The 14,539-nt window shown below is 37.5% G+C and overlaps 2 protein-coding genes across 3 annotated transcripts; one reads left to right on the top strand and one right to left on the bottom strand.

The window, feature by feature from the left end:
• Positions 1–172: 172 nt before the first annotated feature.
• edem1 (ER degradation enhancer, mannosidase alpha-like 1) lies at positions 173–8,717 on the top strand. Its single transcript, XM_079377942.1, has 12 exons — positions 173–766; positions 1,236–1,308; positions 2,150–2,253; positions 2,462–2,633; positions 2,722–2,905; positions 3,985–4,159; positions 4,569–4,689; positions 5,131–5,301; positions 5,384–5,457; positions 5,541–5,637; positions 5,821–5,982; positions 6,482–8,717. Exons 1-12 carry the CDS (start codon positions 303–305, stop codon positions 6,569–6,571), a joined length of 1,887 nt encoding a protein of 628 aa, XP_079234068.1. The 5' UTR covers positions 173–302; the 3' UTR covers positions 6,572–8,717.
• gnat1 (guanine nucleotide binding protein (G protein), alpha transducing activity polypeptide 1) lies at positions 8,718–14,375 on the bottom strand. 2 transcript variants are annotated; one of them, XM_079377943.1, is made up of 9 exons: positions 14,091–14,375; positions 12,454–12,496; positions 12,222–12,363; positions 11,051–11,208; positions 10,783–10,911; positions 10,490–10,619; positions 10,237–10,390; positions 9,636–9,847; positions 8,718–9,505 (listed from the first exon to the last, which is right to left on the bottom strand). In XM_079377943.1, the coding sequence occupies exons 1-8, from the start codon at positions 14,194–14,196 to the stop codon at positions 9,657–9,659; spliced, it is 1,053 nt and encodes a 350-aa protein (XP_079234069.1). In that variant the 5' UTR covers positions 14,197–14,375; the 3' UTR covers positions 8,718–9,505; positions 9,636–9,656. The 2 variants fall into 2 exon arrangements, with proteins under 2 accessions (XP_079234069.1, XP_079234070.1); XM_079377944.1 differs by having other exon boundaries at positions 8,719–9,500; positions 14,091–14,320.
• Positions 14,376–14,539: the final 164 nt, after the last annotated feature.

The raw sequence follows: 14,539 nt of genomic DNA, 5'->3' as shown, positions 1-14,539 counted from the left end.
TAGTCACACCACACATGTGATATTCTCATTGGTTTAGAAATGCAGGGATGCTTTTAAGTTGAGCTGCCACGACATTTCTGCTGCTTACTGCTTGTGAGGTTGACGTCTTCATTAACCATTCGCTCTCTCCGTCATGACGTTGCCAGCGGCTGGCCAATCAGCGTTGAGGATTAAGGAGGGGCTGGTTTATTGACAGGAAGTGTGTGAGAACTGAAAGCAGGAGGAAAACTGTAGACTTTTGAGCTTCGATAAGTCGCGACGTCGAAGTGAATTATGACTTTTAAGGCCGACAGCAGGCAAAGATGCAATGGAGGTCAATAGTTGTGGGTCTTCTCGTTTTGAGGGTGCTGCTGAATTGCGCGGTGTGGCTAGTGTTTGGACTGGGACCCAGCTGGGGCTTTGACTTCCCCATCAAATTCACGTTCAACTTGCATAAGATTGAACTTCTTCAGGATGGCGAGCGAGCCACCGTCAAATCTAACGCCTGGTCACAGCACATGTACGATAACAGAAACCCTCAAACAAAGACCTGCTCCAAGATTAGTGGGAATTCACCAAATAAATCCTACCTCAGCTTCTTTCAGGAGAACAGAGATGAATATGACAGAAAGTACAGCTCCTTCCCTGACGCGCTGAAAGTCAAGATGAAGGGAATGGCCCGAGACATGTTTTATTTCGGATATGATAACTACATGAAGTTTGCCTTCCCAGAGGATGAACTCAACCCTATAGCTTGTGAAGGTCGAGGGCCTGACGTGCTCAACCCGTAAGTTATATACCTTCAAATAAACGAGCATCTGTAGTGTTTCATGAAACAACAGTTTTTTTGATGGATGTAAGCTTTAGTAAATTCTCAGAAAAGTAGTATCAGTCTTGCTTTACACAGATGGTTCTGATAAAAATGTGCGCTGAATGGGAATGACATTCCTATGTCACAAAAATGTGGCTAATCAAGCTTTTTCTCTTAGCTTTTTGATAACAGAGTAGAAGTTCAATTCAGTTCAATTCCCATTTATATTTATAGTTCTTTTCATAGTGATTGTCATAAATGTGGCACGTATTTAAGAAGAACAAGTAACAAGTTGCAGCTTTCCAAATCAGCCCCAATGTCTGAAAACGGCATGGAAAATGAGAAATGTCTCTTAAATCCAGTTCTGCCTATTTTTTGGATTTATTTTAACCCTATGTATTTGAATAATGAACCTAAGAAACATTTTCTTGTGTGTTTCTTCTAGATCAAATATCAACATCAACGATGTCCTTGGAAACTACTCTTTGACCCTCATCGATGCTCTTGATACGCTGTTGGTAAGGCAGCCTATTGTACAGATGACTTAAGTTTAACTTTATATAAGAAACTGGTTCTGTTTCATCCTGAAAAATTATTAGATAATGAAAGTGAAGTGACATATGGCCAAGTATGGTGACCCATACTCAGAATTCGCGTTCTGCATTTAACCATCCAAAGTGCACACACACCGTGAACACACACCCGGAGCAGTGGGCAGCCATTTATGCTGCGGCGCCCGGGGAGCAGTTGAGGGTTCGGTGCCTTGCTCCAGGGCACCTCAGTCGTGGAGAGAGCACTGGACATTCACTCCCCCCACTGGACCTACAATCCCTGAGACTCGAACCCGCAACCTTTGGATTACGAGTCCGACTCTCTAACCATTAGGCCACGACTTCCCCAAGGTTTTTGTAATTTTGTCTAAGATGCAACAACAAAATTCAGCTGAACTGCTGATAGCATAATATTCTATAAAAAAAAAAAAAACATGTAACTTGAAGAGACTTTCTCATTTTGTTCTACAACCATGTTTCGAAACCAGAGCTAAAATGTGTACTGCTCATGTTTCATGAATTGTGTCCTTCACTACAAGAGAAGGGAGAAAGGGAGTTTTCATGATAAGTGTGTCCTGGTAAACAACCTTGAATTTAGCTTACGATTAACTTTCAGCTATCTAGAAAAAAAAATACACATCAACAAAAGATATGGCCTCGCCTGAACAAAATATGCATCTCATTCCAGGACTAATAATTACAAATAATCTCAGTAATTTTTCACTTTTGTTTCACCTCAGAATAACTCAATAGTCATACGTGTACATTAATGCACTATGCGATTAAAGTTTTGCTCCCATCCCTGCAGGTTCTTGGAAATGTGACAGAGTTCCATCGAGCTGTTAAGCTTGTGATTGACACGGTCTCTTTTGACAAGGACTCCACTGTTCAAGTCTTTGAGGCCAACATTAGGTGCAGTAATTATCTTTAATGGATATCTTTATTTGAGCCTGTTCAATGGTTTATAGCATGAGGGTGAACAAATGATGACAATTGTCATTACTGACAGAACAAGCCCTTCATAATGCAATAATTATGCTGATCTACTCTTTCCTAACCCTTCTAAAATACACAAAAAGTGTTTAAAACAGGATCTGTTGTTAACTTGTTCCCTATTCAGAATTCTAGGCAGTTTGATCTCTTCCCATATTCTGCTGACTGATACACGGCACCCGTTTGGGGATATAGCGCTGAAAGACTATGATAATGAGCTGCTGCACCTGGCTCATGACCTGGCCGTTCGACTACTACCTGCCTTTGAGAACACTAGCACAGGCATCCCCTATCCCAGGGTCAGGCCAACTTACATAAGCACTGTTTTGGAGAGATGGTGCCTCGTTTTTGCTGCATTTGGTATTGATGTCTCCATGTTTTATGCAGGTGAATCTAAAGAAAGGCGTCCCTCCTGACAGCATTAATGAGACCTGTACGGCAGGGGCGGGTTCTCTGCTCGTGGAGTTTGGCATTCTGAGCCGCCTGATTGGCGACTCTACTTTTGAGTGGGTCGCCCGGCGCGCTGTTAAAGCTCTTTGGAACTTGAGAAGCAATGAAACTGGGCTGTTGGGTAAGTGGTTGCTTTTTTTGGTCTGTTTTAGTCCCATCTTAAATGGATAGTTCACCCAAAAATGAAAATTCTGTCATTAATTACTTACCCTCATGTTGTTCCAAACCTGTTCATCTTCAGAACACAAATTAAGATCATTTTGATTAAATCCGAGAGCTTTCTTACCCTGCGTATACAGCAACACAACTACTACATTCAAGGCCCAGAAAGGTAGTAAAGACATTGTTAAAATATTCCATTGGCCCATTGGCTCGTGCCAAGCCACTCGGCTTTGTTTGGCCCTGTTTGCGTTTCCACTGCAGTTTAGTACCACTTTAGAGTGGGCGGGATTATTCACGTCTCGTTATAGTTGCGCCACCTCTACTGCCGTGACTCCTGAAAAACTTTTTCATTCTGTGTCGCTCCATCAAGCTCTCGCTGGATCTGCTCCTCGGCTATCAACGAGAGGAACGTCTGTACTTGCTCAACAGACAATGAAACAGAAATTTTTTGCTTCTTAAAAAAGGTGCACTCATTCAAAACAGTTGAGTTCGACCCATTCGCTGGCTGTGCTGATTTAAATCTAGCGGGTCTGTTGTGTCGCAAGTTCAATGACGTAGGCAGTGACAATTTTCTCCGGCCAGTCAGTGATCAGCAGAGTTTACACGTCACGTTTTGTTAACGGTACGGTTCGCTTGGAACCTCAACCGAGGTGGTACTGAAAAATGTACCATTTACCAGGTACTGTACCCAGTGGACAACCCCCCAAAAGTGAACCGTGCCGTACCATGCATTGGAAAAGCGCCACATGTGACGTATGTGATTCAACCTTAATTTTATGAAGCTACGGGAATACTTTTTGTGCAATGAAAACAAATGACTTTATTCAAAAAAATTCTTCTCTTCAGTGTCATTCTTCGATGCACCTTCAGTGTAATTTTCTTTTTTGGGTGAACTATCAAACAATTATTATTTAACAATTAAACAATTATTTCGCTTGTATAGATCTTTTCTTTTTTCTTTTGTTTTGAATCCAGTGTTTTTATTTGTGATCATATGCCTTTGTCTGAATCTTAATGATTCTCTTGTCCATCTTCCAGGGAATGTGGTGAACATTCAGACTGGTCAATGGGTGGGAAAGCAGAGCGGTCTTGGTGCGGGCATGGACTCATTTTATGAGTACCTCTTCAAGTCCTACATCTTGTTTGGAGAGAAAGAAGACTACAGGATGTTCTCTGCAGCTTATGAGAGCATTCAGAGCCACCTGAGAAGAGGGTGATTATAAACGTGTGCATGTGTGACCACAGCTGTTTCCGGCTGCAGTTTGAGCTTCCAAAGTAATTTGCATGTGGTTGTCTAACCACCTGCAGATAAAGTGTGTCACTTGGGATCTATGGTTAAGTGTGACATGGTTTGCAGCCAACGAATGTACTGCTTGCAATAAAAAATGTATAAGCGTAATTGGATGTATAGTTGTGAGTGCATCATTCTGATTGGTTGAAGTCTGGATTGACATTTAAGGTTGTTATTAATTTTCTATAACAGCTTGGATATGCAGAAGTTATTGCATGACACTTTGATCTCACACCTCAGGGTGTTCATTCATGAATTCTTATTAAACTGTTGTAATGTATTTGTAGGCAAAACTTGTCTAAGTGTGCCCTTTTTTTTTTACTTTTTACAGAAGAGAGGCATGTAATGAAGGAGATGGCGACCCCCCACTCTATGTGAATGTGAACATGTTTAATGGACAGATCATGAACACATGGATTGACTCTCTGCAGGCATTCTTCCCTGGACTACAGGTATGACTTTTTCTTCTCTCACTCAATCTCTCCATTGTCTTTATATAATCTAATGACAAAATACAGCCTGTTCAAAAAGGGTCAGTTCTTTTTTTTTTTTAAGAAATGAATATAGCATAGGTCCATTAAATTGATCAAAAACTGAGCAAGAATACATCAAAATTACCTCAATTTCTATTCATCAAAGAATCCTGAAAAATGTATCTAATGTAACTTTTGAGCAATACAATAATATATAGTTATAAATATACTTGTTTCATTCCGTACTGCAAAACATCTGAAAATATTTCAGTGCACATTGCTACTTTACTCTAGTGCATACTGACATACTCTGGTGCCAGACTGGACTTTGGATTGTTGAACTAAAAGTAGACCCGCCGACAGCCTTTTTTCATTCAGTTCATTTTAGTTCTAACCAGGGACACATCTCTGTTTGCTCAGGTTTTGAATGGAGATGTTGAAAATGCCATTTGCCTTCATGCCTTCTACTATGCAATCTGGAAGCGTTTTGGTGCTCTTCCGGAAAGATACAACTGGCAGCTTCAGGCCCCAGATGTTCTCTTCTACCCTTTAAGACCAGAACTAGTAGAATCCACATACCTACTGTATCAGGTCCAACCTGGTCTCATTATAACCAAATTTTTATACTTCTCAGCATTACAGTATGATTAATGACAAACTTGACTTTCTGCAGGCAACCAAGAATCCTTTTTATCTTCATGTTGGGATGGACATTCTTGAAAGCCTTGAAAAAAATACCAAAGTCAGGTATATGGTTTAAAATGGCAGAAAGTGATTTAAATGGGATGCTGGCTTGTTCTCAGAGCACGTTTTGGTTACATGCTTCTCAGGTGTGGTTATGCCACTCTCCATCATGTGGTGGATAAGTCCAAAGAAGATCGCATGGAAAGTTTCTTCCTCAGCGAAACCTGCAAATACCTTTACCTGGTTAGTTTTCTATTATTCTCCCTTTATATTCTTTCCTGTTCTCACTTCTTGCCTCAGTCTTTTTTAGCCATACATTTATTTGAGAACTACAAACATAGTCAGCCAAGTTTATCAGTCAAACATTGTCAAGTTTCATGCAGCTGACATGTCCATCACTAAATTATATTTTACAATCCTTTACAGCTCTTTGATGAAGATAACCCACTGCACAAGTCTGAGAGTAAGTACATCTTCACTACAGAAGGCCATGTAGTGCCGATAGATCAGCGCTTCAGGGAGAAAAGTTGGGAAGACCAATTCCCTTGTGAAGAGCCTAATAATGAGCCCCCAGCCAACTTAAGCAACGTAAGAAATTGATTTAATACCCAGTATTGATCCTTCTATTTATGAATATGATTAGTAGTGGGGATATTAATAAATGAAACCAGTCTTACTGTCTTGTATTAAAATTTAATTTGTTAGGGGCTAGGGGTAAGTTATTTATTTATTTATTCTATTCGGTCAGCTTGTCCAGACAATTATATGCTTGTTCAAAACTTGCCCTTTAATGATATTTCTCATTCTATGGTCAAAAAAAGTTTTTTTTTTTTAAATTATTTTTAAAAATGATTATCAGCCATTGAACCCCCCCCCCTTAATTTATTGGGGCACATTTTTAAACGTGAAAATATGAGCAACTAATTTTTGTTTAATGTGCTTTTTTTGATCATTTAAACATGAAACATTTAAAACATAATTCACTATGTATTTACAGTGTTTAATAAAGTAGCGTTTTGTCAGGGACATGACAATAGATCTTGAAAGTGGTCATAGAATAAGAATGACATTTTCATTTGTCTAATAGTGTGAAAGGATTCCTGAAGAGCGACGTTACGGCCTTCCGCTAAAGAGCATATACATGAGGCAAATAGACCACATGGTGGGGCTGTCCTGACATCAGTACTGTCCCTGGACATTTCAACATGTATAAACCCCCTGGAGGGGTTCAATAACTCTCCAGTCAGAGAACTTTTCAGTCTCTTTTTGCACATGAGGTGGTCAACAAATCTACCAGTTGTTGTGTTTTTGGACACAAAAGTTGTCTTCTAGGTGTTTGGTTTGGCTGTGTATTCAGATCACGCCCGCAAAGGTAAACAGCATGAAAAAAACACATTCAGGGCAGTTTGGCTCTTCAGAGTCCTAAAATCCATTGCGAAACTGCTTTTGATTCTTTGGGCTGATCGATTTCTATATTGTGCAATCGAGTATGTTACATGTGACACTGTTACATGTTTTCTTCAGTGCCATGTTTATTGAAACTTGATATTATAAAGGGCTTTACTGGTTTGAGATGGTATGCATGTTTCAAATTTTCTACTTAAGGAACAAGCTCTCAAATAAGCTTTATATTTCAAAAGCAGTTGTTTTATACGCTTTACAGGAACACACACAACAGATGGGATTCATTTAATATAAACCTGTATTCTGAAAAATGTTTCACTTTGCAGTATGACACATTTTTTTTTTCGTTCTTTGTGCCTTGGTTTGCATATGGAAGCCCGTTTTCGCCACTGATTAAAATTTTTTTATCTCACAATTCTGACATTTTTTTTCTTATTGCGTGATACAAACTTGTAATTCTACCTTTTTTTCCTCAGAATTGAATGATATGAACTCAATTGTGAGACATAAAGTTGCAATTCTGAGAAATAAAGTCAGAACTGCGAGATATAATCTGACAATTTACTTTTTTCTCATAATTTGTATCTCACAATTCTGTCTTTTTTTATCAGAATTGTGAGATATAAACTCGCAATTCTGAGAACATATCAGTCCCCCCCCTCAAAACTAGACTTTAACTCGCAAGTGCGAGTTTATATCTCACAATTCTGTAAAAAAAAAAAAAAAGTCAGAATTGAGAGAAATTCAGTGGCGGAAACGGGCTTCAATATTTGCAAGCTGTAGAAAACAATGGCCTTTTTTTGCATGATTCCTCATTTCCAGTTGTACCCATTCTGTTTTTCTGCTGTCAGTGTATTGATAAAATTGGAAAGGGTTTTGTTATGTAGCATACATGTTTGAAATCTCCACTCGCATGTTATTTTAACAGAACACAACTCATAATTTGGTACATTTTACACAGCAGGAAGTGCTGTATTTACTGTCTCAATTAGGTCTGGACATCTAGTAATTAGTCTCCGTTCCTCTTTTTTTGTATGTGAAAAATGATGCATATTAATAGTAAAATGCATCAAAATTGTGACATTTATTGGACCAAATATTACATTTAACAAAAAACGTGCCTTTAACCAATTAAATTTTTCTCCAGTCCTCAGGATCAGTAGTATGCCATAATGCAGAGGTGATATGCATGTGCTGTGTAAGTAACGTTGTTAACTCGTTTAATGTTTAATTGTTGGTGCAAATGTTTTCCGAACAGAAATGAGGGATTCTGAGAATGATCAGTATGAATAGAGAAGAATTCATTTCTTTTGGTATTACAGATTATAATTTCCTTGGGGCACATACAGAGAGGACACTCTCATAAATAGGGGTTATATTTATTAAGATTTGTTTTTATCAAATGCAAGTATTATCTAATTAAAATTGATCAGATTAATGTTGATCTTGTTGATTTCATTGTGATTTGGATTTAGTCCAAAGAGACACAAAGTCATGGTTTTAATTTTGAAAATTAAAATTAAAACCATCACTTTGCATTTTTGTCTTTTGCAGCTCCATCAAGCTATAGACTGTCAAACAGTTTTGCAATGTTTTTCACATTAGTGCAATCAGGTCTTTATATTCTTAAGTAAATGTTCTGGGTTAAATGCAATTGAAACTGTACAGGTACTGTACCATCTCTGGTTTACAGTCAATCATCACCGAAAACAAATTGATTTTCTGTGATCAATAAGTTGTAGTTGTAATAAACTTGGATATACTGTTGTTAAGAGGCTTCAATTTTGCAGGGTTTTTTATAATATACAATTCGATGATAATCTATATTCATAAAATGATTGATTAAAATATAAATCATTCTCAAGAAATAATATTTTTGTATATTATGTAAGTGTATATTAAACACTCAACAATCCCAGTGTGGTTTAAGTTGTTCATTGGTTTGCGTCTTTTCAGGACACTTAAAGGACAAACACATCAGGATCTACAGAAGCTTTATTCATTCAATTTACATTTGCATGGTTATAAATGGTTTTGCAGTCAATTGTGCCCTTTTAATCAATATTTGATTTTGTAATTTATACAATTCACTCAAAAATTGTTCTTTGTCTCTCAGCTAGCTGCTCCTGAGCTAAACTTATTACGTGCTATCTTTTCATCAAAGTCATCCGTCGTCCATAGAGATTCTAATCATGAGACATGATATAACTCCTCTGTAAATAAAACATAACTTAGTGTCCCGGTAAAGTCGAAACTTTTCTCAATCAGCTTAAAAGTATGAACTTTACACAGTAACTGCTATAACGTATACCTGAAATACTTCATAATGTACTCTTGCAAGAAGATGCTGAAGTGCATATATGCAGGTGTTTCAGAAGGATAGTTATTTGGTTTACAGCTGCGTGAAGTGTGGTCGCAAATCTACAGGATAGATCACTGCAAAAACTATAATAGAGCCAAACGCCCTTCATATATGTGTTGTTATATGACTTGCTGCTATGAATATGTATTAGAATTATGTGCAGTGTGTTTAATCAGATGTAGATCCCAACATCAACAATATAATTTCTTCTTTAAGATTTAATCAATTCAGTTCCCTCGTGTGTATGTATGTGTGTGTGCACTGGAGAATTCCTCATTACCCAGGGAGGAAAACAGGCTACAAGGGGGCAATGGGTCAGTATTGGGTTTTGTTGATTAAGCTGCTCTGTAAAAGAAGAAAGACACTTTAATTATGCACACATGGAAATTATAGTCATATTTAATATACTACTACAACAATATAATGCAGTACTTTATATTAGTACTCAATATTTATGATTTTATATTATAACCACCTCTTCCCACAGATGGCTTGTTTAGAAGAGACCGCAGTCTTTGAGATTTTCTTTGATGATAATGTCTGTTACGGCATCGAACACAAACTTGACGTTCTCTGTGTCTGTGGCACAGGTCATGTGGGAGTAGATTTCTTTGATGTCTCGTCGCAAGTTCAGATCTAAGAACTGCATCTTGATGTAGTTACCAGCATCCTCAAAAGTGTTGGGACCTAAGAGAGACGTGGCATTGCATATCAAAAACAGAAGCCTAATTATGATATTTGTATCTTAATGGAAGTGATGTTCCATGATAAACCCCTACTGAAAATATCATCAGTTTAAATTTACATTTACATTTATCTGACGCTTTTATCCAAAGCGACTTACATATATATATGCTATATATGTCAGAGGTCGCACGCCTCTGGAGCAACTAGGGGTTAAGTGTCTTGCTCAGGGACACATTGGTGTCTCACAGTGGATTCGAACCCGGGTCTCTCACACCAAAGGCATGTGTCTTATCCACTGCGCCATCACCACGAGGGAACTAAATAATCAGTTTTAATGTTTAAATGATAAGAATCTGTATGTTAAAGAATGAAGTTTGTTTTTGTCTCACCATCATAATCAGGGAAGCACATGCTCAGATGAGCTTTCTTGATCTTCTCCACGAAGACGTCCTTCTTGTTGAGGAAGAGTACAATGGATGTGGCGGCGAAGTAACGGTGGTTACAGATACTGTTGAACAGGTGGAGACTCTCATGCATTCGGTTCTTTGGTTGGAAGGACATGGAAAAACGGTTTGTTACTAAAATGCCGCATGGTAATAGTGCATGTAAAACGTCCGGTTGGAGTTTCATCGATGGACCTACCACTTCATCATCCTCCACCAGCACCATGTCGTATGCGCTCAGAGCAGCGATGAAGATGATACAGGTCACACCTTCGAAGCAATGGATCCACTTCTTCCTCTCTGAGCGCTGACCGCCCACATCAAACATCCTGCAGACCACGAAGATCAGTTTATTGGCATTGGTGTCCATTCAAACTGATCTTATTCAATTCTTCTGATTGTTAAACTTGCTTGGAATTTTCTGATGATGATGATGGTCATTAGTTGGTTTACTTCATGCCATAGCTATCATTGAGGAGGCTGAAGGTGTACCTGAAGTTGAGGTCCTTGAAGGAGAACTGGGTCTCGATGATACCAGTGGTCTTCACTCGTGATCGCAGGACGTCCTGCTCAGTAGGGACATAGCCAGGCTTGACCAACCTCTCCAGGTCATTCAGATAGCTTGGAGATAGAGTAGGAATCAATGCAGTATTTTTCTATTCAATATTTCAAAGATAATTTGATTACTGATTTGATCATGGACATTTAAACGTTGCTAACTGGTATTTAATGCTTTAAAAGGTTAATTATGAGGCCATACTATCCAGCAGAGTCGTTGAGCTGGTATTCGGAGGCTCTGTCAAAGCACGCCTGGATGCCCGAATCCTTCCACAACCTCAGGATGATATCAGACAGCTCCTTTGGCATGGTGCCTTCCTCAATGGTGTCTGCTAAGTGCATCAGCTTCCTTGCATCATCCTGCAGCAAACAGGCAAATTGATTTAATAAATTATTTGTTCAATAAGTCATGGCAACACGTTTTTACGCTACATAAATTTTTTAAAATAATTTAACTTAATTTTTTACGCTATACAAGATTCAACTTTTTTCAATGTTTTAATTTAATGTTGCCATTTGTAACTAAATGTGTTTAAGCATTAGCTACTATACAAACTTTTCTAAAGTGATGATCAGTGACTGTAAATACTGTAAAATCCTTTGTCATTACATTTTTAGTCATTCATCAGGCGTTTTTATCCAAAGCGACTTACAAATGAGGACAATGGAAGCAATCAAAAGAGCAATATGCAAGTGCTATGACAAATCTCAACGCAATACATGTAGTAGTTTAAAAAACAAACAAACAAAAAACTTTTTAATTGTGTAATAAATAAAAGAAAAATAGAATACAAAAAGAATAGGGAAGCTAGTGTTAGATTTTAAAAAAAGAAAACAAGCAGTTAGTAAATGAATTCTATTAAAAAAATTCACATTTAGTTCAGTGTGTTACTATGAGTGAAAACGGTTTCAAAGGAGATCCTACACAACCTTTGTTTCATTACAGGAGCTTTAAAAATATGAACACATCCTGGAGTTATAATACATTTGATACTATAGTGTGAATTTAGTAATTAATCTGGTGCATCTACGCTTTGTCACCATAAACAATTCAGTTAGTTTTTTTTTTCTGTTGTACATGTATTTAAAAAAATACCTGTATGAAATTATATCTGTTGAACCTCTCCCTGCCCCTAACAAACAATTCATGTTTTATACATACACAAATATTTAAACATCTATAATGTGGGATCTTATATTTTTGCACAAGGTACCACGTTGTTTTGATCATGTACATATGATAATCATTCAGTACCAAAGTATTACCATGTGATATAATCATTGTGCCATGGTATCACTACAGTCTTTTCCATCATTTAACCTGTTAATTTCTGTAAATGACTAATGGATGATTGAATGTTTGAGTAGAGCACCTGTGCAGCAGCATCTCCATAAGAAAGGTTGAGTGTGGTCATGGCTCTCACGATGGCCAGGATCGACTGCATGGTGTTGCTGTAGATGATGACAATGAACTCCAAGCTCTCTTCAAGGGAGTAACCATCTTGGTGAATAATTCTGTCATTTAAAGAAAAAAAAAAACATTTAATTGACCTATTCATCATATAAGCCAATTTATGGTATCATACTTTTTCTCTCAGCACTTACTTCATCTGTTTGACAATAGTGCTTTTCCCCGACTCGCCAGCACCTGAAGAAAATAGTAATCAGTTTAATATCGCAGTTATTGCTTTAATTCATTTTTATTACATATGCCCTTGCTGTTCAAATGTTTATTGTTGGTAAGTATACGTTGTTGATTGTTGATCAATTATACTTTAAAACCAGTAATATTTTGAAATTATTACGGTTTAAAATAACTTCTGTTTGAATATATTTTGTAATGTAATTTATTCCTGTGATGGCAAAGCTGAATCTTCAGCAGTCCAGTCTTCAGTGTCACACGATCCTTCAGAAATCATTCTAATATGCTGATTTGGACCTCAAGAACTGTTTCCTTTTATTATCAATGTTGAAAACAGTTGTGCTGCCTAATATTTTTGTGGAAACTGATGTATTTCAGGATTCCTTGATGAACTGAAATAACAGAGCAGTGTTTATTTATTGAGATAGAGATTTTCAACACTAGACTTTGCCTTAAATTATATATATATATATATATATATATATATATATATAAAAATCTTACTGACACCAATTGTTTATATGTATATAGCAGCAAGTCATTTGTTGCAGTGCATGAATTTTTCTATGATGCCACTTAATGTATAATCATGTATTTGCTGAGATAAAATTAAATGGTAATAGCTTATAATAGTAGACTTAAATTATGCTTTAGGAAATCAAAAACATGAAACGCATTTCATGGAAAGTATAATAACATTTCTGATATTGATTATTATCCAACTGCTTCAACAAACGCGTGGTAAGCCTTGGTTTCTTTTTGTTTGAATCTGTTTATATCAGATCAGATTACATTCATACAGACTCAAAGACCCCTCCCCTCCCATTCTAGATTCTCAGCCAGCCCCCAATATTATTAAAACAGGGTGATTTTGTTTGGTCCACAATATATACATATTTAAAATATTATTTTTAGCCATTTGAAAACCATAGATCTATATTGTGCCAATGTTTTGAGGGGTAAACCCACTAAGATTAGTCAAACTGTAGACACACAGTAAGATATTTAAATATTGAATTATTAATTTATTTATTTTGGCATGCATATATGAATTAAAGAATACATCCTTCTCCTCTACTGTGTTTATCTTTTGGAGGATTGCATTAAGAGGCTTTAGGCTTATTATTTTTGTCCTAAGCCTTGTCCAAGCTTGATGTCCCATGACCCTGACCCACATCACCTCATGGACAAAGACACCTGCAGTTATAATAAACAGAGATACAACTTTTGTTGAATATAAATGCATATTTTTAATATGTCTTGATTCTGGCATGCGAGTATTTGGTGTCTTTTGTAATAGATATATCACATTTTGAGTAGTTTGAGTACACTTTGGTTTGAATTTCAGTAAGGCATCGATTTTCATCTTGCAATTGAGCTTAAAATATTTACTGTTCCTTTCATATAACAAACTTAAAACAAAAAATTTCTTTCAGAATCTTTATGGCCATGATGTGATGCCATTGCCTGTTTATTATGACATTTTAAATGGGAAGTCTTCACAACAAATCTGCAATATACCGTTTTCCAAATCTAGCAAATGAGCTATTCTTCATGTTTAGACTTGAGCAATAATTTGAGTCCGCTTGTGAGTTGTTACCTAGCAGCAGAAGTTTGACGGTCCTGGCATCTTTGTCGGCGTCCTCTTTCAGTTTCTTCTCTAGCTCCCTGGAGTGTTTCTCCTCGGCACTCGCCCCGGCCCCCATACTGACTCTTGATTAGGGAAAAGAAGTCCTTCTGGATGACCACTTGCTTGCCCAGAGGCCTCCAGGTGCTCACAGCTCACACCTCGACTGGATCTTGGTGACCTGATGAATTGTTTGGCGTCTTAGAGGGATTTTGGAGATGTCTCTGACCACCTGGGTTGGTGGGGCCAATGGAGAACAAGGACAGAAGGCATTGAAAGCGTGGAGAGGTCATCGAACCTCAGATTGGAGGAGAAGGTGCTGTGCTCAGCAAAAGATGATAATCTGACCAGCATCTTCACAAGCAAATTTGAAGGGCCATGGAGACTGTGTGAGTGTAATAATGTGACACTACAAATGTTAC

The sequence above is a fragment of the Barbus barbus genome, assembly GCF_936440315.1.
Source record: "Barbus barbus genome assembly, chromosome: 25".
Lineage (NCBI taxonomy): Eukaryota > Metazoa > Chordata > Actinopteri > Cypriniformes > Cyprinidae > Barbus > Barbus barbus.
The sequence above is the reverse complement of the archived record's forward strand: the minus strand, read 5'-3'. Positions and strand labels throughout refer to the sequence as shown.